At 42.6% G+C, this 27,825-nt stretch overlaps 1 protein-coding gene across 25 annotated transcripts in view; it reads left to right on the top strand.

Moving 5' to 3' along the window:
* Window positions 1-27,428, top strand: part of JAKMIP3 (Janus kinase and microtubule interacting protein 3) — a 121,361-nt gene extending 93,933 nt beyond the window's left edge. For 11 of the 25 annotated variants that reach the window (XM_068951348.1, XM_068951366.1, XM_068951365.1 and 8 more), the window contains 5 exons: window positions 101-304; window positions 658-723; window positions 2,047-2,088; window positions 2,965-4,260; window positions 20,723-27,428. In XM_068951348.1, coding sequence (XP_068807449.1) covers window positions 101-304; window positions 658-723; window positions 2,047-2,088; window positions 2,965-3,087 — 435 coding nt within the window. In that variant the 3' untranslated portion in view covers window positions 3,088-4,260; window positions 20,723-27,428. Of the gene's footprint in view, window positions 1-100; window positions 305-657; window positions 724-2,015; window positions 2,089-2,964; window positions 4,261-20,722 lie in introns of those variants that run through there. The other 14 variants (XM_068951369.1, XM_068951370.1, XM_068951368.1 and 11 more) reach the window with 5 other exon arrangements.
* The last annotated feature ends 397 nt before the right edge of the window (window positions 27,429-27,825 follow it).

Raw genomic sequence — 27,825 nt, 5'->3', positions numbered from 1 at the left:
TAGAGTCCCACTGTTTGGGATAAGATCTTCAGTTCCTCACAAAATCCTCGACTGACCAGAGAAAAGTTTAAGCTGACAGCCTTATATTGTTTTTGATTAGCAAATTCTGGAATTAGAAGCCATGCTCTATGATGCCCTGCAGCAAGAAGCTGGAGCCAAAATTTCCGAACTTCTTTCAGAAGAGGAGAAAGACAAACTCAAGAGCGCAGTAGAGCAGTGGAAACGTCAGGTTATGAGTGAACTCCGAGAAAGGGATGCCCAAATACTGCGCGAAAGAATGGAGCTCATTCAGCATGCACAACAGGTACGCGCCAGTGCAAAGGCAGGCAGAGATTAATGTGATGACTGTCTTTCAAATGGAAACGCGATGAACTTGTGAGCTCCAGCCCTTTCATCAAAGAGAGCTCTACCAGAACTGTCTGATTTTTGGGCCAGATCTTTACCTGGAATAGTCTCTCAAAATAGGGCATTTTGATTTTCATGGATTTGTCACGTGCAGTGTGTGACTGCTTCACTAATGGAGGACTTTTCTACAGCTCAAAACACAAATTTCTTTAGAAGCACAGTATGTACATCTTATATCTCTGAAAATAATGTATCTTCTAGGTCCATCTCTGTTTACTTGGTTAATAAATATCTTTATTTTAAATCTGACAGAGAATTAAAGAGCTAGAAGAAAGAATTGAAGGACAAAAAAGACAAATAAAAGAGTTAGAAGAAAAGGTAAGGTAGTATAGATGAAGCAGTTGTTGTATATGACCATATATTCATTTCATCCTTCCTAAGAAAATAATCTTATAAAATGTAATGTTACGAATACATTTTTCCTATAATTTTTGTTCATGCTAACATTGTATATAGTAGCATTATTGTACATTCCAGTTGTGTAGATTGAGGTAGTTTGCTTCAGCTATGCAGCTGAAATGTCCAAAGCTCTCGCTTGAACCATGTGCAATGTTGATTCTCCCATTTATACCTAAATAGGGAGCATTAGGACCATTGCTTCCTCCTACTGAAATTTCAGCGCTCCTTGGCTGAAAACCGCCAGCACAGATATAAGCAAAAAATGCACACAAAAAGGTAAAGTGGCCTTTCCAGGTCTTTCATTCCCAGCTTATGGTTATTGGTGCAATGAGCTAGTGCCAGAGCACTCAAGGGAACCGTTCCACATTTGCACTAGTTCATCTAAGAAGGAATGGTTGAAGGAATGGTTTAAAGCTAGTCTTTCCTTTCATTATCTTTCACTAAATTCCTAAGCACAGGACTTTATGTGCAGTTTATGGAACTAAACAAGGACTTGGGGATGTCCATCCACCTTGGGAAGCAGGTAGTAGAGAACCACCGCAGTGACAGAGTGATGTGGTTACAGACACTTTATGGGGAAGGATTTCCAATCATCTTTTCTCCCTCCTGTCTCCAGCATTTGTTTGTGCAGATGCACTAACCTCCTTCATTTCCCAGCAGTGGATTAAGAAGCTACTTGCTCCTCACTTCCCCTGCAGTCCCATCGGTGATTGGTGTCACGAGAGAGACCGGGGGTTTGATGCTGTAGATAGCTTGGCTCAGGGCAGGCAATAGCTGTTGTGTTTTACCCTAAGCAGCAAACAGTGTGAAGCCATCTATTGCTAGGGGAATGGCTGTAGGAGAACTTGTTCAGATACAATAGGGATTGATCTGAACTTTCTCCTAAAACTGAACTTAAACCTAAAAAATGCTTTCTTTGAAGTATCAAAATAATCCAATTAATATTTTTCCTCTCATCTTTTCCTGAGCTACTTGGTCGCAGTTAGGCTAGGTTTGATGGTGCAGGAGATCTGGTTCTCACCACTGGTTGTCTAACTGAATAACTGGATAGAGTCTAGGACCCTTTGGAAGTTACTTGTCACTATATATTTCTTCTCAGCTGAAAGTTTTCTTGTATTCTGTAACCATCGCCTATATCTCACTAAACACACTGTAAAATCTTACTCTCTTTCTTTTCTTCCATTTTTTCCTCTCTTCCCTTCCCTTTTCAGTTTTTATTTTTGTTTTTATTTTTCTCTTTAGCTTTCATTCTTTGGTCATAGTTCATCAGGCTACCTGCAAAAGGTAAGCGTTTTGATTATCTCTGGTGTCTGCTCCACTTTGTATAAAGCATCAGGGTCTTCTCGTTGCTCCTCCCACGGTGTCTGTAGTGTCTCTTGGACATCACAGATCACCTGAAAATGGAAATCTCTAAGACCTTTGAAAGAATGTGAAGTTTGGACACCAGCAGGCTAAAAATCTTCCAAATAGAATTTTCTTCATTTGAGAGAAAGAACAAGGAAAGAAAAAAAAATACTACTGGCTTAAAAACAACATAGCCTACAAAACCGAGGTGAACACTCAGTCTATTTTTATCCCTCTGGTGAGCGAGTGCATCGAGGAAGGCTGCTGTAGCCACCCCTTACCCCTATTAGACACTCACTATGTGTTTGCAGTGTACAGCCTAGGGAGGATGTAGGACACCAACTTCCAGCTAGGTTGAGCCACTTTCCTAATCTTCTCATATTTTCTGGCCCAACAACCAGAATGCTCTTTTTGGGTGGGGGAGATGAGACCCGTGTCATTTATAAATATGTGTTTCTCGAGCTTCTTCAAGAAGTATCATGCCCTCGTGCCCTCAATATTGTGTGAACCCCCGTTTTTACCGTTTGTTTGTTCTGGCAGCAGGTTGCATAAATAGGAGATAAAAGCCAACATGTTTGTGCTTCCAGAGATGACATTTTATGCCATCATTACCATTTTATGGATGGCATTGAAAGGAATAATTCCTACTGTACATGACTATCAAAAGAATATAACACAAATCCTTTCATATTAATTTTATAATTCAAACACATATTAATACAAAAAATATAACCCTTACAGAAATTTCATCTTGTTTTTAACTGTAAATACAGTTACATTCTTTGATTCATGTTTTTTTATGTTTTCTTGTTTCAGCCTATTGAGGAAGCTAGAAATGCTTGTACTGTTATTGACGGGAAGACAGCATTGGTTACCAAGATAGAAAAAGAGACATTACAGTTTCAAAAAACCCCAATATATCTTGTGTTTTGCCACTAAAGGCGGAAGAGCTAATCTTTGTGACCCTTTTAGACTGAAGATTAATTAGAGTATCTGGAATTATCTGCATATATGGAGTCTGCACCACTGAAATCTCTGACTGTGCATTTTCGAGTAAACCGACAAAGAAGAAAGCCAAAAAACCCCTTCCCTCTATTTTATTAACAGTTCCAGACTTCTTCCGAGGAAGTCCTATCTCTGCTGCTTGAAATAACTTTCAGCTTTACATAAAAAGCAGTATACTGATTCAGATAAACTGAATATGTTTTGGTTCCCTGCTAAGCAGGTAGTAAATTGCTTCTCTGTAGAAGTGAACATGTCCTGTTTTATATGTCACTCATTTATATTTGTTATTCCTAGCTATTAAAACCTGTCTTGAAAGATTTTCAAAAGAGTTCCAGAAGAGTAACTCATGAGAACATAAATGTGAATGAAAGCAAAATGTTTCATTCAAGGTATTTTGCATCCAGTTCGAACAGGAAGAACGAATTCTGCCGTGGATGATTTCAGGAGAACGTATTTATCTGTCAAACACAGGCTCCATCCTGTGGTTTGTTGACTATCCCACGCACCCAGTTGTAGGGAAAAAAGTGAAGCTATGTTTGAACCCTTTGGGAAAGAATGTGGTAAGTTTTTTTGGAGGTTTCAGTAGATCGTGCCCTACAGCACTATGAGAAAAATGGCACAATAATTTATAATTTGCTGTTCCTGAATGATGACAAAGGCTTACCATTGTCCCGTTGAAAAGTTCAGCTTGAAGAAAAATGAAACAAAAAATATGTTACCCCTGATCCAAATGGCCAGAATTGTGGAAGGTGGAAAAAAGAGAAAAGAAGATTTTATTACCTTACGCAAAGAAAGCACAAACACTGCAGATTACGATTCCCAGCAGGTTGGGTTCAGGAATCGGAAAAAGAAAAATGAATCCTCCTTAGGAACAGATGGAGGAGGAAAGAATTTGGAAGAAATGACACCAGTATGATTCACCAAAAGGCAACTGAAGCCAAGCACGCAAATCTGGATTTCTTAGTAATTAATAAGAACAACATCTCATCTGGAATTTTCTGTGATTAGGGTATTCGTAAAATACCCGGAAGCCCAGAATGATGAGGAAGAAACTGTCTATTCCTTGGAAGTATACGACAGAAAGTAAAAGGAAAGAATCACTGAAAGGTAAGATGGATTGATTAGCAGAAAACTGATTTATTACATAATTATATATATTATATAACTTTTTCATAATTACATGACTAGGAGTCAATCTTGCTCAGGTCAAAATATTTAATATAATAATGTGAGAAAATTTTTATCTGACCAGCTTCTCTATGTAAAAATTATTTATCTGTATTTTACTTTAATCTGTAATCTAGGTATTGTATTTCAATATGATATATAACAAACGCTAATTTTTTTTTTTTTGATCAGTGGTCAATCTTAACAGAAAATTACTAGTTAGATAATGAAATACATGTCAAATTTGTATGATCAGCAAGCAATTTCACTACTTCTGAAAATATATATATATTTCAAATGCAAGAGAAGAAAATAATTGTTTCATTTTGGAATAAAAAGACAAAATACTTTCCTGAATAATATTTCTTTGCTTAATATTTTCACTTACCTTTTTTCTAATTTCTGCTGGCAATGAGTTACTTGTCTGGTAAACATGATGACAACAGAAGTGGCTGTCCCTGTACCACTATTTGAAACTGTCTTTTTTGACATCTGATCTGGAAATCGCATGACGTAGTTCCCGTGGTCAACCTCTCAGAAGCTATTTCAGCCCGTTTTTCAGAGAGCGATATTTCTTCTTGTTGGAGTGGTCTAAGACTATTGGAGAAATCTGAAGTAAAAAAATAGGAAAAGGAAAATGACATCTCCCTCCCCCCACTCCCAGTCGTCTTCTACTGGCTTTTGTACCGTCTGACTTTGAACCCAATAGAATAGCATCAGACACAGGTTATAATGTATATACTGTTTAAGCAGCAAAAGAGAGAAAAGGTTATGTTCTGGGCTATTTATATGTGTTTTTTATATAAACTTAAGAACAACATGATGTTAAGTGGGGAACCAAAAACGAAGTCAATAGCTGACTAGAAATCCCCTGGAGTAGACTGGGGGCAGTTTGGACTCTTGGACTTCCTGGGCTCCTTCCTCCCTCCCAAAAAGAGGAAAAATATTCAAATTTCCAAAAATTGGTGATGGGAAATAGAATTTTTGTTTTCCAATCAGTCCTACATTTACTGCTTAGGATATGTCAATCAACAGTCAATTCTGTACCAGTAATCAGAGCAGTCACAATATTGCTTGAAGTCAGTTCTTTTTTTCAGTTTTGCTGGGACTGTCCCATTGCTTGTTAATGGTCTGCTACTTATAGCAATGTTAAGGACTTGCATTTTGTCTTTGAAGGAGGAATCATCTCTTTGTACTTCATCCCATCAGTTTTCATTTATTTTTCAAATGTTCTTTCTAAACAGAATGTCTATTCAAATCTTAGCTGGAACATGTGTCAAATCTTAACGTGTTTGAACATAGGTTGATTTGCTGTTCTGAATAGGACTACTGCTTTTAAAATTAAACAGGCATAGGATGTCTGCATGCAGAGGGATGCATACAAGAAGTACTAGAAATTATTTTAAATGGTACTTGCTGGAAAAAATCTGGGCTTAGTGTTAGATTCGGTGATGCGTACTATTCTTGAAAAGTTAGACTTGCACATTTCAGCCAGGTCCATTCTTAAAGAAGGGTCCTCCACAGCCTCAAATCCTTTGTTTCTGCCGGTGTCACACTGGTCTCCAACGGGCCGGCATTTCCTAGATGCAGCAGTCAACTTAAAAGCACGAAGAGCAGCAAGATCTAGGTATTTACTAACCAAAAAGAGAAACTTCATGCAGTCAAGGAAAGGAAAATAATTTAAATCAGGATACAATTGAGGTGAATATATGACAAAGAGAGAGCTTTTCTAAAAAAGAACATATTTGTAAAGACGACAAGGTAAAACCAAGAAAAGGGACTTATCCAGTAAGAATTAACACAAATCTTTGATCAGACTAGTTTAAGGTTCATAACATAGCCATAGTTATAAATATGTGCATCTTTTTCGATATCTTGCTAGATCTGCAATAGTTACAAATAAAAATGCATTACATTATAGTCAGGGCTGTCTGAAAGTGTCTGTCGAAACAACCTTTGAGCAGGAAGCTGGATTTCAGCTGAATGTTTTTCTTTAAGAATGTGTGTTTTTTACCGTGAAACGTCATTTCTCTTAAATGAAAACCTAGGAAGTTATTTGGAGCGAGCTGGGTGTCGGAAGCGCACGGAGCAGTGCCGTGCGCCGGCTGCGGGTCGCCACGAGCTCCCGGCTGCCCGGGGCACCATGGTCTTCCCAACAGAGCAGCAGCCAAGCGTGAAGACAGCCCGCGTCCCAGAAAGCCTAGCCAGGGGAGGGCCAGGGGATGGCTGCACAGCAGCAGCGGTATGAAAATATCCTCCGCTTCATCTTTTCTGGCGACTCACTCAGCGTCGCTGTCTTTACCTGGACCAGTAAAACTGGGCCTGGCGGGCTCTTGCCCATGCTCTCGGGAGCTCACCCGGAGCCAGGGGTTGGATCTAGGCGAATCAGCCCCTTCTCAAAGCTGGGGGTCGACGCGTCCTTAGGGGTGTCAAGGCAATTCGATCTCTCCCTTCTGGGTTTTGTGGGTTGTCAGTGAACAGAATGACTCGCGCACGCTCTAGTTTGGGCAGAGAGCGGCTTATTTCCCGAGGCACGTGCAGGTTTTGTTCCGCACGCTCGCCGCCTCCTTCGGGGCGCAGGACGGGTGTTGCTCCAGGCCGTAGTTCGGTCTGTCACCTGCGCCGTCTCCCCCAGGCTGCACAAGTTGGGAGAAGCAGAGTGAATAAGGCAAGGGTTTAGGCAAAGCAGAAGTAGCTCAGCATTGCCCTGCAAGCACAGGATGTGGCTCACCAGCACGGTCTGCGTTTCCCTATGTGGGACATGGAGAGAGCTTCTCTGGGCGCTTTGGCAGGAGGTTAATTAACTTCAGCCTTTCCAGCTGCTCTTTGAGACATCGCAGACGTTTACTGAAGCAAAAATTGAGTGACTGCACGTGGAATTGGCAAACCTATAGACTGCGTGCTTATATATATTAATGTGAGCTTATTATTACAGGCTTTCAGGGTAATGCCCTTGGGCTTCAACGCAACCTGAAAACGTCAATGTTTCAGTAGTGCTCATGCGTGATGGGGATTTCACTGTGGCAGAATGGCGCGGGTACCAGGAGGAACTGTGCTGGTTTGCGTGCAGACTCGGCACGGGGAACGCCACCCGAGGACTGCTCGCCGGGACTTTAATAATTGAGTGTTCAGTGCAGGAGCTGGCTGTTTGCATTAGGTCGGCTCTGCGGCCATGCCTAGAATGGGAAATATAATGAAAAGTACTGAATAGCTATCTGCTGAGGCACAGAATGGCACCGGTCACGTGGAAAATGTGTGACGGGGACGCTAGGGGGGACACAGGAGCCCTGTGAAGGCTCCGTGAATGCCTTTATTTCCGGCTTCTCTTAATTTATGACCGCTTAATTTCTCAGCATACTTTTAACAACATTTTGTTATGAACAACATGTGTGTGTATATGTATGTATACATATATATATGCAGAGAGAAAGTTGCAGTTTCAAATATTTTACAAAAGTCACAGTGCCTTGTACATACTGAGAGTATACCTGTGTATTTTGCCTTTATTTCCCTTTGCTTTTCATTTTTTTAACTCTTCTCTCAGATTCATATTTAACTTTGTTCTTTGTGGGAAGTCCTAGGTTTTCCAGCACTTACACACTGTCCAACGTGCTGGGAACTCAGCTCTGCTCTGAATGACAGTAGCAAGAACAAATGCACAAAAGATGTATTCGATATTTTTAATCCTTAATTTGCATCTCACTATTTCATTTCATAGCGGCAAGAACAATGGCAAACATTGTTTTTATGAAATGAAATGGGGTTTTACCTTTAATTATGCACCTACAAGCTGAAGCACTCCTATTTGACTGTTGGATTTAAATGAAACCAGACAACTGCTCCCAAGCATCCTGCGATCTCGTGGCAGACAAAAGGGGGTTGTAAAGCCAGAATAGTCTGGGAAATGCGAGTTTGGTAGAGAAAACGGATGACCCGAGTCAGCCGCAGGAGGGTGCTGCGATGCCGAAGGAGGCTGGAAGGGGACTTGTGCCCTCCGGGTCATGGGCTGCCCCTTCACGGGGCTTGGCTATTCTAGGCAGTTTTAAGAAGTTGTTTTAGGCAACGTTATCTTAATTATTTTGTAGCGTATATTTAAGTTATGTTAGAAATTGCAGACTTGCAAGCATAGGTAGTGCTAGCATACTTTCATATAAATAAATTGTCAATAAAATAAGCAATTTTTCTTGACATTAGCTTTTAGATCTACAGAAGGACATGAGCATCCCAAAACTTGTAATTTTTCAAATTATTTTAGTAGGCTTAACTTAAAAATTGAATAACATTTATTAAAATGCTATTCCATATTTATTTATTCAAAATAAATAAGATCTGAAAAAACAAACAGTATGTTAAAAGAAGTCTACTTAGAAATGTTGCAGTACTGTTCTGTCAAAAAGCTGATATTTCTTTTCTATATTTCAGCCATAGAAATAGAACCTGCTGAAGTAGCCCTTAACTGACAAAGGCAGTAATTAATAAATGCTTAAATGAGTAAGACAGAAGGATTCTAATGTGGTGTCATTTTCTGCACCCAGCTCTGCTTAGGAGGAGAGATCCCGCAGACCAAACTTCTCCAAGGCCTTGGTGCGTGGTGCTCTCCAGCAGCGGTTATACTTACGAAGGGTTGGACACAGTGCGGCCTCTAATTGCTTTGCACTTGCTAGCAGTAGTGATTTGACTAAGAAAATTTGTCACAGACATGGAGTAGGCTGTCAGGATGTGCTTTTCAGTATATTGATGCTAAAAATTTTTACCTAATGTCGTGTGTGTGTGTGTGTGTGTGTGTGTGTGTATATACGCATGCATAAAATGAGGAGGGTCAAGACCGATCCTTGAAGAAGTCCACTTATGCGTGCATTTGAGAAAGAGGCGTAGTTGCCCATCGCTATTCCTCAAGATCTTTATAAACTAAACGCCTTCTAATAAATAAATCAGAGGTGTTACCTCATGTTAAATGATATGGAAGACTGATGCAGACAAAGTTGGAATGGCACAAGTAGGTCCTGTGTCCACCCCTGTAAAGGGATCATTCACTCCATAAAGAAGGATCACATCTGTGCAGTGATGCAGTTTGATTCATGACTGCGGAGGCTTCCAGTTGGTAATAGATGTTATTAATTAAATTAACATATTAATTAGTGTAATAATTATTAAAATATGTTAATATTAAAATAAGATTATTTAGGTTTTTTCAGTGATAGAAGGATTGTCTAAAAGATTGTCACTATTTTTTGTGGAATATTGCATACCTCACGAGCATGGGTAAATGACTTTCTCCCCCACATTGGTAATTCTGATCAACAGTAAACCAACTTTAGTCTTATGATAGACTATAACCTTAGCTAGTAGCACATGTATTTTTCGTATGTATTTTTAGCCCTTGTGTTTATCACCTCTATATAAATTCTTTTTAGGGTGGTGGAGTGGCATTAACATTTTTAAGAAAGAATTTAAAAACAAACTCTGTATTTCCTATTGTCGGCCATGTATGAGTTAGAAATACCAGTTTCACATCTTTACAGTTTGATTCTTTTATTTAAATGTGACTAGTACACCAGACTGTCTTTACATCCTGTGCCTTACACGCAGGTCGGTCTGAAAGCAGGCGGATGGGAGCTCCAGGGAGCACATATGGAGCTCCCACTGGGGGCCTCCTCCTCTCGCACCAGGGCTGAATCTCGCCGTATGATCCTGTTCTTTTAGTAGATAATTATTTTTCCTTAGATCACTTTATTGCTCTTTTTTATTGTTGTGCTTTAGTTGTCAGAAGTGATTCTTTTTTAAGGCCAGCAGCACATTTTTCCGGAGAGCATCTGTAGGGGAGATACTACTAGAGCTCGACTTCTGCTTGGTTGTTCTGTCAGATGCCTTCCGTATACACATTCCCACGCGTTTTAAAAGGATTGTAACTGGCTTGTGTTATAGGGGAGCAAAGATAAGGGTAATGATCTACTTTATTAGAATACTAATTGGCAAGTCTTTGCTGTACCCTACAACCCAAAACACCTCCAAAAAATCTCTGTTTAGAGTGAACTGTTTAGGGGAAATTCAAGCCTTCGAGAAGCCTTCAATTTAGAAAATGGGATTAATGGGAGGATAAAGTGAATGATTCAAAGTCTGCTCATCTCTGTTATGATTTAATTCTTCTGTAAGTGTCTTGGTCCCAGTGAAGGATAGACTTTGGCTCAAGGATAATAAAGTGATTTCCTGTAGATAAGTAATGAACAATGCTTATGAAACTGTACGATGTCTTGTTGCATAGTATTTCTGCTTTAACGTTTCAGCCGTTGATATAAACTGAAATACAGAGAAATGACAATGTCAGTCTGAATTTACAGTGTCCAGAGACGAGACTAGATGAAGGGCCTGAGGCAGGAGTAACGACGCCTTGGCTGCTTAAGGACAGTTTAAGCGCAGTGCAGGTTTGAGGCATGTCTGGGAAAGAGGTTTCGGTAAAAGGCTGCTGTTTACTGTTTTGCGCATTCCCACTGGAGAACAATTGGAAGCAGACCTGCTGGGATTCTCCTTGTAATTTGTTTTTTTACGGTAGTAATTTGAGATGCTCTCTCATAGCAAACAGCCCCTCACACAGGACGGCTTTGTTATACTGAACTGGACACATATAAAACTAGAAAATTGAACAGCATTATATGATTCTAAATCAAACTCTCGTGGCTGGAAAATGAAGCCACTTAAAATGTTAAGCAGCCAATATTAGCGTGTCTGTAACGAAGCACTACCCCCAAAATAATAAAATGCTTAGAATTAACATTGTTGCCATCCACGAAAATGTTTTGCACTGACTGTTCTTTATTCCTTTTAAAAGCAGTTTGCAGTCAGATATATCAGTAAGATAAATGGATATACTTCCTACTACTCTTTCAGGCAGCCCTATTTTTATATAGGTTGGGAAAAAAATCAAATTCCGTAGAGCACTGAGCACAAGCAAATAACCCCAAGCAAAGAGTCCAGAGGTGGGGGAAGGGATTTCAATGGCTCAAACTGAAGCAGAGGACAGGAGCATACTCGTCTCAATAAATAACGCGATATCTGTACGTATTTCCCGGTGTGCCGCCTGGGAGCTCAGTCACCAGCAGGCGAACGGCAGTGGCAGGCTCTACTTGCAGCCCAGCGCGGTGCTCGTCCTGCCGCGCGTGCTGCTCGGCCGGGCTGTGGCACCGCTTCCACGCAAGCCGCCCCGATCCTCCTTTGCGTTCGAACAGGACAAGCTTTGATCAGGTTTTGCTTTGGGACCTGACGTTAAAATGAACTTCCAACCTAAAAGTAAATGCAACCTGGACTGCTTGGTTTTCACCTGTTTTTCTAGGAAAGCTCTGTGGAACGATGAAAGCCTCATGGTCAAAGCCAAATCCAACAAATAGCCAAGAATTGCAGGTTTGGTTGTTTTTTTTAATTAAAGTCTGCGTCTGCCCAAAGAATTGTTGACCTTTCTGTAATCTAAGGAATATTTCAAACTTGGTGACAAAGCTGGAAGTCGGGGATGCTTGGTTCCTCGCTTGCTGATGTCTCTGTGCTATTTTCAGTAGTTCATCTCCTAAACCCTGAGGCAGAATGCCCCTTGGAAATTGTGAGGTTTGAAAGCTGTTTAAGCTGCCAGGACAAGCTAGAAACACTGAAGACGCGTCCTAAGTTTCCCCTTAGGACTCTGGAGCTGTCCGGCTTTGAGGTCCATGCAGGAGGGGAATAAGGTGACACGGGCCGGATAGTCCTTGATAGCACAGGAGAGCCAGTCAAGCTAGCTCAAGTGCAGACTCAGCTCATGACATGCTGACACCTTGGGTTGGATTCAGACCCGTTCCTTTTCGTTGTACTTCCTGAACAGAGTAAGCAAGGGCAGTAACTGGGACAAATCTTTACATCCGTTTTTCTGTGATCAAGAAGTCGATGACTCCTATTTTGTTGTAGGGTGTTTGGTATACAGCATATAATTCGTACCAGTGTTCTCATATTTGTGATAACTAGAGAAAAGCTTTCTCTGAATTTAAAAATGCTGTCGATTTGTGTACAAAGCAGTGGCATTTTTTTGTGGTGCCTACTTCCCCTTCAAAATATAATGGTCTTCTATTCTATTCTTTTCTCTTGGAAAAACTCAATTTCTGGTCTGTTAGGCATTCATAAAATACCAGGTTAAACACCTTAATTAACATTTAAAAGGGCCCTTACATCTGTTAAGCTTTTTCGGAGCTGTTGCATTTGAGGCAGTTGCAATGTTTATTGGTAAAACATTGATTGTTCCCATCTGGCAGTGGTTCGCTGTGAGGTCCTTTCTCCACGGCATGCAACACGCTTCTGTTTACTGTGTTTGCTCATATTCGTGCTTATAGATTAGAAAACTTCAGAAGGATTCAAGACAGAAACCGTAAGTTGGAAAAAAATGTCCATGGCGACCTTTGACAGCACCAGGAGACTAGTGGGAAACACCTGCGTAAGGTGACTGTTTCTTGAGGTGCTTCACTGATTAGAGAAACTCTGCAGCAAGGGAAGCGATTGCCCCGTCGCGAGAGGGAGGTTACGGACCCGGCTTCCCAGAGCGGTCTTAAAGAACGCCAACAGTAAGAGGTGGCTCCATCTCCAACATTAAATGTAGGCATGCTATGGAACGTTGCTTTTAGCCCCGTAACACAATGGCAATTTGTTTCACATATGTACCATATTAGGAAATTTTTGTTGTTGTTGTTAGGTAAAAACAATGGATTGGTAATTTAAATTGGAATACACGTTCAGTCATACACACAGAACTGAGATTTGCATTGTGAAAGTCTAGTCCGCTGAGCTTTTAAAAATAACACAGTCTATTTAATCGTTTAGTTTTGAAAGCAGTCTTGGGCCTACCAGATTCAGTTTTCATTAGATTAGCAATATTCTTCTGCTTAATTTTAATCTTGCTAAATTCTAGTAAATAACAAGGACCAGTCTTTAAGAAAATAAATCCCTAAAGGGCATAGTAAATTCAGTAGTAGTTTGAAGAATTAATCTGCTGGAAAAACCTTTATAAAATGTACTTGTTTTTGGAAAGCGTTACATTTGTAAATGACTAAAAGTGCGCACACGGACACACGCGCGCGCACACACGGTGGCAATTTCCAAGGCTTGCAGCACTGAAAACCTTTTGGGAAGTTGTTATACTGATATGTAATAGCAAAGGAAGAAAAAATACATATATGATACAAGTGTGAGTCTTTCCTCGTACTTTAGCATAAATTTTCGGGAAACTTTTTATTGGTTCCTGCCACCACCTCACCACCTGAGCCCCATTCCATCTTTGTATCTTCTAGACAGCAGCACGATTCATTCTCTCCTGTTAGGAAAGAAACAAAAATATTTGATCAGCTAAAATAGAATCATCTTTCTCAGTCTTCCATCTTTAATTCACATCAGCTGAAATCCCTTCTTCAGAGAAATGGCCGTGTTACGTTCGCACTACAGGCAGTCTTTGCAAAGAAGCATGACTCAAGGCTAGTTTTGCAAGGCAATATTTTCTGTAATCTTTAAACTCCAACTTTTCCAATGACCTTTAAAGTGAGGAAAAGATCCTATCGAGAATAATAATAAATCTTCAATACCCTTTGTATTGTCCATATTAGCAATAGATTTATTATTTTAGAAAAAATTAAAGCTGTTCTTATTCCTCCACCAGGACATTTTAATCTACCCTTTTCATAGTATGAAATACTTTTTGTATTGATTATTCTTGTATTCTTTAAATATCAAAACTGAGAACCTCTCTTTTTATGTATTTTTATAAAATTATTGTAATCCTCTTGTAATTGGAGAAAATGAGGCAATCATCAGGCAATTTTAGAAACTGATGGAAGCTGAGCCATATTTTTCTCACAGAAAATAACATTTATGTCAAAAAACAGGGAAGAAGTATGACTCATGGTATCACTTTTAGTTTTTTTCCACTGTTTTTGCTCTCTATGATTCAGGATATTACTGCCTAAAGGTATAGCTGCCTTTGAGACGAGTATCCATCACATACTATTTGTTTCCTATTTTTATCTGTTGCTGACATTAAAACGTGTATCAGTATGACTGCCGGTCTCGCGCCAGGGCTGCGTTCTGCCGGTGGGCAACAGTCGCTCGCGTTGACGCCCATCAGGCCGGCGTTGCGCCGGTGCAGCAGCCAGCAGGCGGGTCTCCCGGGAGCGAGTCCATAAACTTGATAATTGCGCTCATGGAGCGCGTTGTCTTAAATCAACATCTTTCCCTTCAGCTCCCCTTACGCAGGAGCCCTCATGTCGAGTGCTGCATCCCTGTGTTCGTACCTAGAAACCGCAGCCCCTTTGCCTTGCCCTTCGCTCGCGAGGGCTCCCTCAGGAAGGGGCCTTCCGCTGGTCTCCGCAAACGCGTGGTCTTGCCCTTCCTCAGCCTTTAGTAAAGCACTTTTCACAGCTGCATTGAAAATTACCTTTTTCTGAGTGACAACATCGGGAGCGTATTACAGCCTTGCAGAAGGCGATGCTGGAACATGCACTCATGGCACCGGAGCCGGGATTGCATCTCTTTCTTCCCAGGGCCAGTGACGTGGAGAACATGGCACAGGGGTCAGGCCCTCCATCTGGAGTTCAGATGCTTCTCCTCTTGCGGTCTGAGTTACAGTTAAAGTTCTTCAACTCATTTGTCCCTCAAACGCTTGACTTTTTCTCAGACAGGGGTACAGCGCTGAGCAGCACTCACCTGTGTGAATGGGAGCATCACCCTCAGTAGCGCTACTCATACAGGTGATCAACATGTGTTGCGGAGGAGTGGGTGGGGGAGTGATGCACTTCCCTTGTAAGAGAGAAGCAGCGATATATTTTATTGAGATAAGACAGTGATTTAACAAGGGTCAATGGCAAGGTTCACTCGGTTATTTACTGCATGGAGGACAGGGTCAGACCAAAGTGTCCAGGACACCCTCCCGTTGAGTCATGAGGTTCAGAACAGACCCCCTTGCTTTCTAAACTCCTTCTCAGAGGAGTCTCGGTGCGGCTGGATCCAATCTCAGTCCCAGACTTGGTCAATGGTCTATGTCTAAGGATTATGCGCACAATAAATCAAAGAGGTAACTTTGCAAAGTTTGCAAAGTTTCAGCATGCTATTAGTCACTTACCAAGGATCTGTTGCGGGTAAGGAGTCTCTCGACCTCGAGGAGTAACCTTGAGAGGTGTCCCTGCTCGAGGGGAGATTCACCGCCGGGCAGCCAGCTGCAGTGCACGAGAGCTCCGTGGGCTCTGTGCTGCAGCGTTATTTGTGGAGTAAGATGGTTGACTCATAGTCATATATGCATACCGGCCATACCTTGGCTGGTGCACGTTCAACTAGTCCTTGGTTGTTGTGCGCGATTCCGCTCCGATGCAGCCATCCCGACCGCTACTGATGGGTTATAGCCTTACTGAGGGCTATTGTCTGAGCAGGGCTACATGCGAACGGTCAGGTTGGAGCAGGGGGAGCACACGATCACAACGGGCAGGGAGCACCTCTGTCGAGTCCTGCACATCCCAACGCCAGTAGATGTGCTGCGTTCACGCGGGCAATCTCTAAAGCACCCGCGCAGTAGGGCTGGTGCGCGCTGGGCATGTGTCTGAACTGCTGGGAAGTTGCAGATCACAGCTGCACTCTACGAAAAAGGTATATCTAAGAAAATATGGCCTTACACAGATCTGTAGAGACGGATGTAGGAAATTTTGTTCTCTCACTGGCTATTTCTAAAGAAAAATTGTCCCAATGGCCAATTTCATTCTCGTCATAAGTAAGGAAACACCCTAGAGATTTAACAAATTGATAAAATGAGAGTTAGACTGAACATGAAGGAGGTACCAGCATATACTACCAAGGCTGTAATGGTCACTAAGGTAAGAAGAATATAAAACATTCACACATTGTCAAATCCCAGTAAGTATCTCCTATTCCCAAGAAAAACATTAAAACCTGTAAATAGAATATATTTTTTAAGATGGCACACTTCTATTCTGCCTGTACTAATTTACCAAGAGAGTGACTGCAGAATCCTAAAGGCTGTAAACTTTTAACTTGAGAGATTTCTGAAAGCATTAATTACAACTATGTTTTCTAAAAACTGCTGTAAAAAGGTCATCTGTAAAAGAGAACTACATTTAAGTAAGATTAAGCAGCTGTCTTAAACCCACAGGAGCAAGGAAATTCCATGTCAAGGCTGAAATCTAGGCTGACATTTTGCCCTTAATTCTTGCTACTAGGCTGTTTTTCGCCCCAAGAGAAGCATGAATTACGGCCAGTGTGTCAACCTGCATTTCCTGCATTAATTCTGCGTTTATGACTTGCGTAGGCGCTGCACTGCTTTAAAACACAAACGCCTTCTTTCTAAATGTCGTGTTTTAATGCAGCGACTGATCCTAAATCTGTGACCTGGTGCTCTATAATAAAAAAATAATTTTTGTGACTAACCAGGTTCATGACAGAATTGTCTTGTTTTTATCGTTCTCTGTCTCTCAAAGCTGTTTCGCTCCCCTGATTTCCTTGCTCTTGAGTTTTCAGCTGAGTTTTCATTTAGTACAGCATCCGCAAACCAAATGTTTTTTTTTTATCATATACTGTGCTGTGTAGTTATGATTTTCAGACTGTACAGAAGATGTAGCCATGAATTTAGCAGTGGAGCCCATGTCCTATTAAAACAGGGGAGGGGACCATTGCCGTGCTCAGGCCGCTTGTGCAAATGCCTGGCCCGATCAGGATGTGTGTTGTCAGCCCCGGGTCTGCAAAGAGCAGGTTTGCACCGTGCACCCAGGCTCTTCTTTGCACAGGTAAACCTGTGAGATTAGCTATTGCTGTCATCAAAAGGCTCCACTTGTCTACAAATTAATTTTAACAGTACAAAAATCTATTGCTAAATATTTGAACGGGTTCAGCAGAGGCCAAATGGATTCCTTGTCCACAGTTTTGACGTGACTCCTGTGAATCTTGTGCAGAACTGGTGGCAGTGAGTGGAGAGAATGCCAATTAAGAGCTTTATTTCCTCATCTCTCTCTTGAGCCCTTTCGGCTGAGGCAGTGCATAGATGCGTATGCTGCATAATGGATTCTAGTCATAAGCTTATTGCGTGTACATTAAAAATAGATGCTTCTGTAAAGGTTAAGTGTTAATAAAGATGTTTAAAATCCATATTATTGCAAATATCACTAGACTGATATTTTAAACTACTTTTTTTTCTTTACTAGGAAAATAAATAGCGTTTATATATTCCAGAAACATCATAAGTAGTGACATATCATCTAATGTTTTTATGCACAATACAACATGTAGATATATTTTATATCTGTCATACCATATTTTCCAATACCAAAATGACTGCTTTCTAATAGATTTGTCTTCTAAAAAAGTGTTCTAACATCACTTACCAATTATATGGAAATTATAGAAAAATATATTAGAGATTAGCCCATAATAAGCAACATGTGCTACAAAATTCAAAAGAAATGACTTTGCTGATTTTGAATTTTGCTGTTCAAGAACCACATTAACATCAGCTTTATAGTCTTAAAATAGTTTATGCCAGTCTGTCTTAGAATTTTTGGGTAACCTATCTCTATAATTGTCTATTATATCCAGTATGAAACCGTTTTTTTAACTTCAGATGTATTTACTTACATGTGACCTAGGTAATACATATTTATCAATAGATTTAAACTTGCTCTAAGATTTTGTATGTGCGTAGAGTTATGTGCAATAGAAGGTTTTCCCTGAACTGAGGCCTCGATCTGATGCAGCAGTGTGTCCATAATCGTTTACTTAGCCCTAGAAAAGAAAACATAAAATATCCTCCAAAAATCAGTAATTCATTTTATAGCGATACGGTTTCTGCAGTACCCTGCAGGTGTCAAAACTAGGAATTAGCGGAAAGCATATGCCAGTATTTTAGAGGAGCAAAAAATGAGGATGAATTCTGGAGATATTAGCTAACGGTGAGTGGGCAAGGTAATTGTGCCTGACAGAAAGGACGATGCGTGACCATGTCTTCTGCCTGTCCCTCAGCAGCCACCCAGAGCAGCTCTAGCTCCTAGGAGCAAACGGCCCCAGTGCCTCAGACTGTGAAGGTCAGGTCCGTCACTGACTTTCCTTCCGAGAGAACCCGTGTTTGTTGCCCAGCCTGTGACAAAACTGCGTGCCTTCGCTTGGCTGCCTGAACCGGAGCCAGGTCTCACTGAACAGGAGCAAGAGGTTGATCCCGTGACGCCCTGAGCCTCGATGCCAGCTCCCGCTGCTGCGGTGGAGACAGGCGAAGCGGGAAGAGCAATCCCACTCCGGTTAGCACCATCGTGGCAACCGGGGCTGAAAGTTTCACCTACAGACTTGGTTCTTCTCACCTGCGTGATACTTCAAGGTCACTACCCATGGCTGAGGGCAGCACCTGCACATGTAGAGCACTGGCATCAGGCAGAGGCAGCCGCCCACGTTTACTCTAGTGAAGTACCACTAATAATTAAGGAATGATGCCAACAATTAATTTGAATCAGATTTCTAAAGACAAAATGAATAGCGTTCATGACAGCATTATCCATTATTCCAAAACTAAAACATGATGAAAATAGATAAGTTTAATGTAAGCTGTTCAGGTACAAGTGTTAAGAACCAAAGCCATGTTGTCATATGCCCCTTTTTGGGTAATATAGGCGTCATCAAACAGTTTTCATTATAATTCTCCATTTTATGCTCTGTTACACACTGCTTCAAAATGTAAGATGAGAAGAAAATGCTATAGACTTCTTCATAACTGCATATATACACGTATATAAATAATAATACCCAGCTTATTTCCAAAGATTTTATCGCTTAAATATAACAAATAAATCATTTGTAGTGGACTAAAACAGCTTTTAAATGCCCTGCTGTTACGCATCAAAGTATTGACACTATGTCATCCTGAGCAACATAGTTTATGCGTATCTGCTTTGGATTTCCTCATATCGCCTTTACAGAAAGGTGGGTGAGCTTCATCATGCTGCAAGAGCCTGTCGTTCTGCAGTTACACTTTATAAGTGTGCTGCTGGTAGCAGAAACCCGGCGGAGCTGAAATGTGTTGTCTTAACTTATATGTGGGTCTGTTTATGATTTGAAGTTGTAAAGACGAGTGAATAGAAGCGGTTAAAAATTGGGTGTGCCCTTCTTAGTAATCTGGGTGAAGAGCGCGATCAGTGACCGTGAAAGGTGGAGGCTCCCGGCGCGCGTATCTGGGTCAGCGTCTCTGCTGCGGGCCGTAGCACGCGGGGTACGGCGCATGTCTGCGCTCCGGCACGCTCCCGGGCACGGCAGAGCGGGCGTCTCTAAACTCTTTCGTGGGGCCCAGGGCGGTAGAGACGATATTTTGCATTCCAGTCCAGTAAATATTTATGATTAATTGCAAGGCTTTTGTACTTGCGAATAGTTCTTTTGAGTTGCCTATGTTCACAAGATTCACCACCAGGAACTGATAATGTTAGTTAATTTTCTTTCAGTTGGTTTATTTCACTATTTTAGAAGAAAAAAAAATGAAGAATTCTCTAAAGCAGTAGGCTCAGCAACAAAACACGATAAACACATTGACTGAGCTGTCTCGCAAAAGGCGCGCTTGAGAAATGCTTAAATGCCAAAATCAAAATAACAAGTCACCAATTTAGTGCCAAATTAAGGTTCTTGCCTTGTGAAAAAATATGCATTTCTTTACATAGGATAAAAATAATGGGTTTTTTTCATGAAGTGGGTAGTAAAAAGATTGTTCCTTAATTGCTGATTACTGAGGTACTTGGAGCTGATAATTGATATTCATGCCACGAAAGTCATTTGACTGTGGCCTTAAATGCAGTTGATCCCAGTGTCTACTTACTGCTGGCTTGGCACCTCTGCAGGTGCATAAATGGCCCATAGGCAGAGCGACTTAGAAAGGAGTCTAAGCGGTAAGAGGCTCAGCCTCTCGGTCTCTCTCAGATTTGTAGTGGCCAGGTAAGCTGGGCCAATTTACAACAGCTGAGGATTTGGCTCTTCTTGCAGCACAAAAATTAAACAGTACCGGATTAAATTTTCAACCAAAAGGAGAGAGTGAAACTTGCCTGCATGCATTTGTTTCTGCTGGCAATCAGAGGTAGACATCATGGGCAAAATGTGCGATGCAGTCTTTATATCTGAACTAGCTTTGCCCATGGTTAACATCCTATTTTAGCTTTACACAGGATGATGCTCCTGTAGGAGAGTCTGAATTTTTTGCAGAGATTAATTTTTGCTCAGTAGAGAATTAAAGCGGGAAGACCCTGTGAGTGGTCTTCCACTGCTCATCTGGCTCAAATAGTCAGACACGGGCAAAAAACGACATGTAAAAAAATCACAGCATGCAATAACAATAGGGGCTGTATGTGCTATAAAGTCACTCGTTTTGTTACCTTGTTCTTAGTGATACTGCGTATGGATCTCCTGATAGAGGAAGAGGAAGACAAATAGGAAGCCAGGCCTGGCAGTTTCTTCTTAACAGAAAACGGAATTCCACCTTTCCGTTCTGAGCACCGATGAAAACTGGGAAGATAGGACCGAATTTGTCCTCACACGTACGAGTGACAAAACTTCTATTTTCCCTAATGGGAGCGGGCTCCAGCTGCCAGCGCTCTATGCCAGAGCTCTCTGAAGCCATAGTGTCCCACAGGATACAATGGAGCATCCCATAGGAGACTGATGTGTTGTCTCACCTACGTCCCGCCGCAGGGCAGCTACTCTGTCGGTGAGTTTTTATGTTTCGTAGACAGTAACGACTGCTCTTCGTACTCTTACCTGCTGCCTTTCTGTCCGGGAGGATGAAGTTCACTCGGGCTGATTCTTTTGATGTTAGACTTACTTAATTTAATCACAAAGAAACATTGTGGCAAATAGTTCACAGTTGCTGATTAGCAGCGATGCTGACTGGCAGCTCCCGCACAGCTGCCGGCCTCTGCTTCGGCTGTCGGTGTTGGCATTTTTTTTGTTGAGGAAGACAGTTCATGAGTGAAAATAGAAGAAACACTGTGCAAGCGTGACAATAATAAACATCCATGGCGGGTTTTCTATAGGTTCCTCCATTACAGTAGGAAAATTAGATGTCCTGACTGCTGCTATTCTGCTCACTGCAAAAATAGGTGTTGCCGCTCTTTTCGCATAGTTATCAGTTAGCGCTGCCCAATGTTGGGTAATTGTTGAGCGACCTCGGTGGCTGCCCGGCTGGCCCAGGGGACAGGCCAGCAACGGCACCGCGGGTCGCCGGGTGGCGGAGAGTACCCGTACTGAGTGTAGGCTTATGAAAGGCGTTAAGTTACTCGTTCTGGGCACTAAGTCACTCACTTATGCTCATTGTTCATTTAATTGGTGCCAATTCAGCCCCAGACAGAATACCTCCAGGCCAGAAGTGACTGTTTTAGTCACTGAGTTCATTGTGTCTTTGTCTTTACCAAGACAGCCATCAAGGTGACCGGCTGTGACACCGGGCACGCCGGCCGGTGCACCTCGCTGGTTAGATTCACTTCACATTGTTAACATGTTCAATCAAACATTAGTTCAGATTTTCAGCCAAACTACACTTGCACTTCTATTTCAACTGACTGTTAACTCTTGTTTTTCTCCAGGACGTTTCTATGACTTTATGAATCCTTAACATGAGTCAATACGAGATGTGACTAATTCAGTTTTTTCTGTATGTAAACGTCTTCAGTTTGTTACATGTTTTCCATATTTTCGTTCCCTGAGAACTGCATTCTCCTCCAGCATTCAGACTAATTACTAATGTAATTTATGGCTGATTCAAGAAATACTGCCCCTTATTGTAGTACATATTTCAGTGCTGGCATAGCTGAGAAAGGTCCTCCTGTGCCCTGCAGTTTTGGGGAGGATCCCATCCAGTCCCTGGGGCTGCTTTCAGTCAGTTGATGTTTTACTTTCTTGATCATCTCTATGGAACATGCTGCTGTGTTTAGTATTTTCCCCAATGAGGAAAGTATTTCTGGTTTCAGCGTCTGTCTTGCACCTTATATTTAAAACAGATGATAGAAGATTTAACCTTGCAGCTGAAAACCCTACTAGATAGCTATTCTTCAGGCTGGGTAGTGTTACGTTTTCGCCAGCTGCAATGTGTAGAAAATATTTCCTAGCATTCCTATTACTTATTTTTAATTTTCCTCCAGGTATTTTGTGTAGGAGAATGGCATCATACGCTCAGATACAAAAAGAAGATCTATTTGTCATTAGGTGGCAAAACTTAAGTTCCTAAGTCCAGGCTACATAAGCAGCATAAGATATTCTAAAGCTGTTAACTCAGCTATTTGAATAAACGCCTGTGTGTTTCAGTTACTTTTTGTTATTCCTTGCAAATTTTCATACTCTTCCCAAGAAATTGTAAAATATGTGCTTAGAATACTAATGGTATCTGTTTCTCTAAGCCATATGGTAGCTTATGCTACTAATGCGAGGTTCAGCGCTGGCTGTAAGGGCAGATGGGCCATCTGCTGCGTGTCAGTTGGGAATGGTCTTAGCCATTAACCGTTATCCCCCTGTCCTCCTACCAGAAGCAAATGAGAGGCAAGATCCTGTGAAAATGTGATTTTCAGCTCAGGATGGTGTGTTTAAACAAACTTCCAGTAAATCCCTTTAGCTACCTTATACAAATATATACACACATATATGTATGTGTGTGTGCATATATGTATGTGTGTGTGCATATATATATAAAAAATGTATATTTCCTTCAATTAAGAATATAATAATAATGGTAATAGTAGTAATAGGCAATCATTCACTTTCAGTATGAAATTGTAATTTTTGGTGAAATGCAGTTTTGGTTGGTTCTATCGCAGTGAAGCTGTACTTTTCCACCAGTGGTGAAAGCTCAGGTACTCAAAATATTAGAGCTCCGTTCATTATAATTGTTGAAAAGAAGTTTTCATTGCCACTTCTTTCTGCATGGTTTTATAGCTTTCTGGAAAAAAAGTCTCTTTGGTGGTGGATTGCCCGGGGTGAGAATGAGAACTATGTCCCTTTTAAAATAAGCAGACATGAGAAGCCTCTAGACAGTGCCCGGGACGAGCATGTGAAGCAGCCGAGCGCGACACTTGAAAGAGGCGGTGGGTGCGATGATTGGTGAGCGCGCCGCACTGCTCTCCGCCTCCCTGCAGCGGCGTCGCGACGTGCTTAAAATTCACTTGTCTTTACTCCCGAGTTCTCCAAGTCCTGTGTCTTTTTAGGGACTGTTTATGAAAATCCTTGGTTTTTCTCGCCTGACGGCCAGCGCAGACCCTTCCTTGAGCCGGACCGGGAAGGGTTTGCTCCGGAGGCAAGAAGGGCCCTGCAGCATCTGCCGGGCTTTGCAGGACGGGGCGGCTGGGCCAACTGCAATGAGCTAATTAATTTCCCCGTGCCCGGTATGATGAGCGGGATGTGCTGGGGATGAGTCCGCTAGTGAGACCTGAGCGCTGGCAGGCGGCGCGGGAAGGGCAGAGGAGATCTCTCTCTCCCTGGCGCCACCTGGGCCCCTTTCGGTGGGGCTGGCGGGCAGCGAGTCCGGCTCCGCGCCGCCGCGGTGAAGCCCGTCCCCAGCGCGTTCCAGCTGCGTCTCCGCGGACAGGAGCGGCTGGTTATCTCGCGGCCGGGCGGCGGGCAGGGCTGGACGGAGCCGCGGCGCGGCTGGAGGCGGGATGGGGCGAGCCGGGGGCTGCTGCGCCCGGCTGTCCCCGCCGCGCGCCCGTGGGTCCGCTGCCCCTGGCGCTCGCTTCCTCCCTGTAGCTACCGCAGAAGAGGGAGCCGGGACAAGGAGTCTCCAACACTTCGAAACATCACGCGGAAGACTGGGATGTGACTGATTTTTGTCCCCTCTTGCCATACGCACTAGTTATTCGTTTTTTGCCCACAAAAAGCTGCGGGAGTTCTGTTTCCGCAGGGTTGTTTGGGCAGGACGTGCTCCTCACTGCAGGATTTGTGCGCAGAATAAGTAAGAACGTTAACTGCGTTGGCAGGCCCAGCAGAGACGTTTAGTCGATGGATTTAGAAATTTAGCTGGATCTGTCTTAGCTTTTTTCTCCTTTAATTTCTGATAGAATAAGCTGTTCCCCCGCTTCGTAACTGATAGCTATCAAGCAACTCATCCGTTCGCTCTTTACTGACCGTAATGCAGAAGTTAGCGTGCCTCAGGATTTTGCAGTTTGCTCTTCTTTTGGGGGTTTCATTCCCAGCATGTCCCGCGTCCTGCGGCACCGCGGTCCCCCAGAGCGGAGGGACGTGGGGCCCTGCGGGAAACGGGGGCAAGCAAGACGGCCTCGAAGGTTGAATGCAGCTAGACAAAGCAAATCTTAACTTCATCATTATGTGGTGTATCTTGAATGACACCTGAAAATGGTTAGGGGAGCATTGCTTAAGAGAAATGAACTATATAACGGATGGCAGAGTTTATATTAAATGTAAAATGCACTATTTGCTATGTTATCTTTTCAGAGGAAAAACAGCGATTGTATAAGTCTACTCTAACTGTAGATTTACTTGGGGGCCATCTAACACAACCTACCAAATCCCAAGAAACAGAAATGTCTGGGACTCAATGCTTGGGCCTGAAAATCACACCGTGGAGAGAGAATCGTGTTTGTAATTAACCCTTATGTTTATCTTATTCTGCAGGTATCTGCACCGCTTCCAACTTTGTGTTCATTTTATAAATGACGCTAAGAAGAAAATCTCTTAATGCCAAAATTGTTTAAAAAAAAAATCCTCCAGATATTTGTACATCCCTTGTATGTTTTAAACTGATCATTGTAAACGCTAAGGGGAGATAAACTATCAAGATGTAAGAAAATGAATTGTTCATAAAATTGTTATATTTGTACCGAAGTAATATAAAACACTGTAAGTCAAAGGTTATGGATTTTGATATCAGCATATGACTATGTTATAAAAGTAACTTAATTCCAATTCTACTAGATAAAAATACCAATACTGGGATTACGTAGACGAGCTAAATTTTTACTTTTGCACTTCATGCTTACAAATACTGTTAAATCCTAAATGTCCATTTTGAGTTCTACCAAAATACTTCTGTCTTACAATATGTTGTTTACTTGGAACAACAGCAAACACTAGTGCATCCATCTTCAGTCTCAGAAGGTACTGAGCTCCTATGAAGAAGCTGTTGGATGGAAATCTGGTGGATGTACTGTGCTGGCATCTATAGAAATGCCTTAAATTAAATGCCTGAATATACAGCCCTAATGTTCCGGGCGAGCATGGGGATTCAGGTGCTGCTATGGGTGTGAGTATGCAGGGCGTTTGGTGCACTGGTTAGCACTTTAAAGACCAGTGTATTTGAAAGTAGCTCGGATACATCTCATTTTTTGTTTACTCAGGCCATGCTTTTGCATGTTGTGTATATATGTCTCGAAATTTCAGTTCTGTTTCTCCACTAATTAGGCTTTCTTAATCACTGGGTTTTTTAAAATAAAAAGCTAACTGCACAGGACAGATAAGTATGTAAATAAGTGACTATGCTTATGTATATGTTAATATTTATATGTAAAAAGCTATGTACATAGGAAAGAAGAAGGCTCAAAGAACGTTTTAAAAAAAAATGTTTCTTTCTTATAAATGCACAGACAGAAGCTTTCCATAACTGCGCTACTTAATTTAAACCTAAGTTTTCAATCCCTTTTGAGCTTGATCCTACTGTGTGGGTGTGTGGTGGTTTTTTTGTTTCGTTTGGGTTTTTTTTTTTTGTACGTTGAGTAGCACTTTATGCTTTTTGCAGTCATTGGACGCGGTAGGAACCAGCCTGGAGAAGGGCGCTGCCTTTGAGCAGCCAGGTGGGCGGCAGCGGAGCTCGCGTGCCAGCGTGGGCCAGCGCAGGGCGGATAGGCCTGGTGCCTCTCTTAAGAACGCGAGTTCAGAAACGCAGGCTCGCAGGGTCGGGACTTAGCCTCGGTCTGCTTTTCCGGCGTAAGCCTTTTTTGCGCGCAGCCCTTGCTTTCCTCCGGGCCAACGCGAAACGGTGACGGAGAGCGGGGACGGGCGGCGCGAGCGGGACCGTGCCTGCCGCCGGGAGCGCGCTCGCCTCGGGCCGGTCGTCCTCAGCTAGGGGCTGCCCGCTGCTCGAGCTCGCCGCTGCTGAGCCGCTTCGGAAAAGACCCCCACGTACCCCAGAGCGTTGCTGTCAAACAGCTACAGGCCGGGGCCGGGTAAAGCAAGGGTAGCGCGAGGGCGTTGCTGCTCTATCATGCTGGCTGCGTTTGCCTGCAGGAATTCGAGGAGCGTGTACCAGTGCGTTTACTCATAAACGAAGCGTTTCTGCAGAACCGCCGAAGCAGCCCTAAGCGCTCACTGTCTAGACAGCGCGGCGCTTGGCTTGACGCCACGCGGGTCGTGCCGAGCGACCGCCGCGCGCGGGCGTAGCGACGCAGATGCTTTTTTGATTCCGTCTAAACTAGAATCCATTCAAATTGCAGCTTGCTTGTCAACAGCTGTATGTCGTGTACTGCAGGCCTGCACTCACTGTTCAAGCTGTTGAAGGACTGTGGCTATTATTTAAAGTAAAGTATCCTACTCGAGTACTATCCGTAGCCTTCAGTGTCTCCTTGAGTGCCTTACACAGCTTGTTAACAAAAAGGCGTGTAGAGATGAGAACTATACCTGAGGGTCGTTCCTGGCGGACTGATGCCAAATCGCGTTGCATCTCTAATGCCGCCGCGAAACCTTGCCGTGGGCAGTGTGTTTTAGCACAGCAATGGATTTAGTTTAGACTCAGGAAATCGGATTGTGAATATGTGTATTAAACCATGTATTTAAGGATTGTATATTTTATAAAAAGGAACTGTTGTAAATTTATGCAAAATGTAAACAAGAGAAAATGTTTTTTTCCCCGACGGCCAGCGTGCCGTGGCCTCTTTGTGTTCTCTGATATAATCTCTTACTCACCATATCCTAAATACGTAATGTTTGGTTCAGTGCTGAAACCGTAATCGACAGGCCTGAAGTAGGGCTGGATGTTGATCAATTACAAAATTTTACACATATTTTTGTATTGTGATTCATATGATATATAGCAAGAGACTTTCTATTCATTTGTAAAATACATAAATTATTGTAAACTTTTAATAAAAAGAACTGTTTTAAACCTTCAAAACAGGGTAGTACTCATTTTTCTGGGTTGCAAAAAGGAAGCCTCTGGTTCGTTATATCAACGTTCTGATATTTGCTCTAATGCAGTATTTTTTTTATCAGTCAAGTTCTGCCTGAGTAACTGATTATATCGCGGATTCAAAATACCCTTGCAAACTGATACTCTACTGCCCCGCATGTGACATTCTCTCATTCCCCCACTGCTTCGCTCGCTCCCCGTGGGATCGAGCCCACCTCCACCCTGCTGAAAGCCGCGGGAAGCCTTGGGCGCCTTGCGAGGAACCGCGGGCGGGAAGGGGCCGCTGCCCCGCCAGGGGAGCGGGGCGGGGGGCGGCGGCGGCCGCTGCGGGAAGAGGCCCCCCGCGGGGGGGGGGGGGGGGGCGGCCC

Source organism: Struthio camelus, chromosome 7, assembly GCF_040807025.1.
Source record: "Struthio camelus isolate bStrCam1 chromosome 7, bStrCam1.hap1, whole genome shotgun sequence".
NCBI classification, from domain to species: Eukaryota; Metazoa; Chordata; class Aves; order Struthioniformes; family Struthionidae; genus Struthio; species Struthio camelus.
Note: the sequence above shows the minus strand (reverse complement) of the source record. Positions and strands in the feature narration are given on the sequence as shown.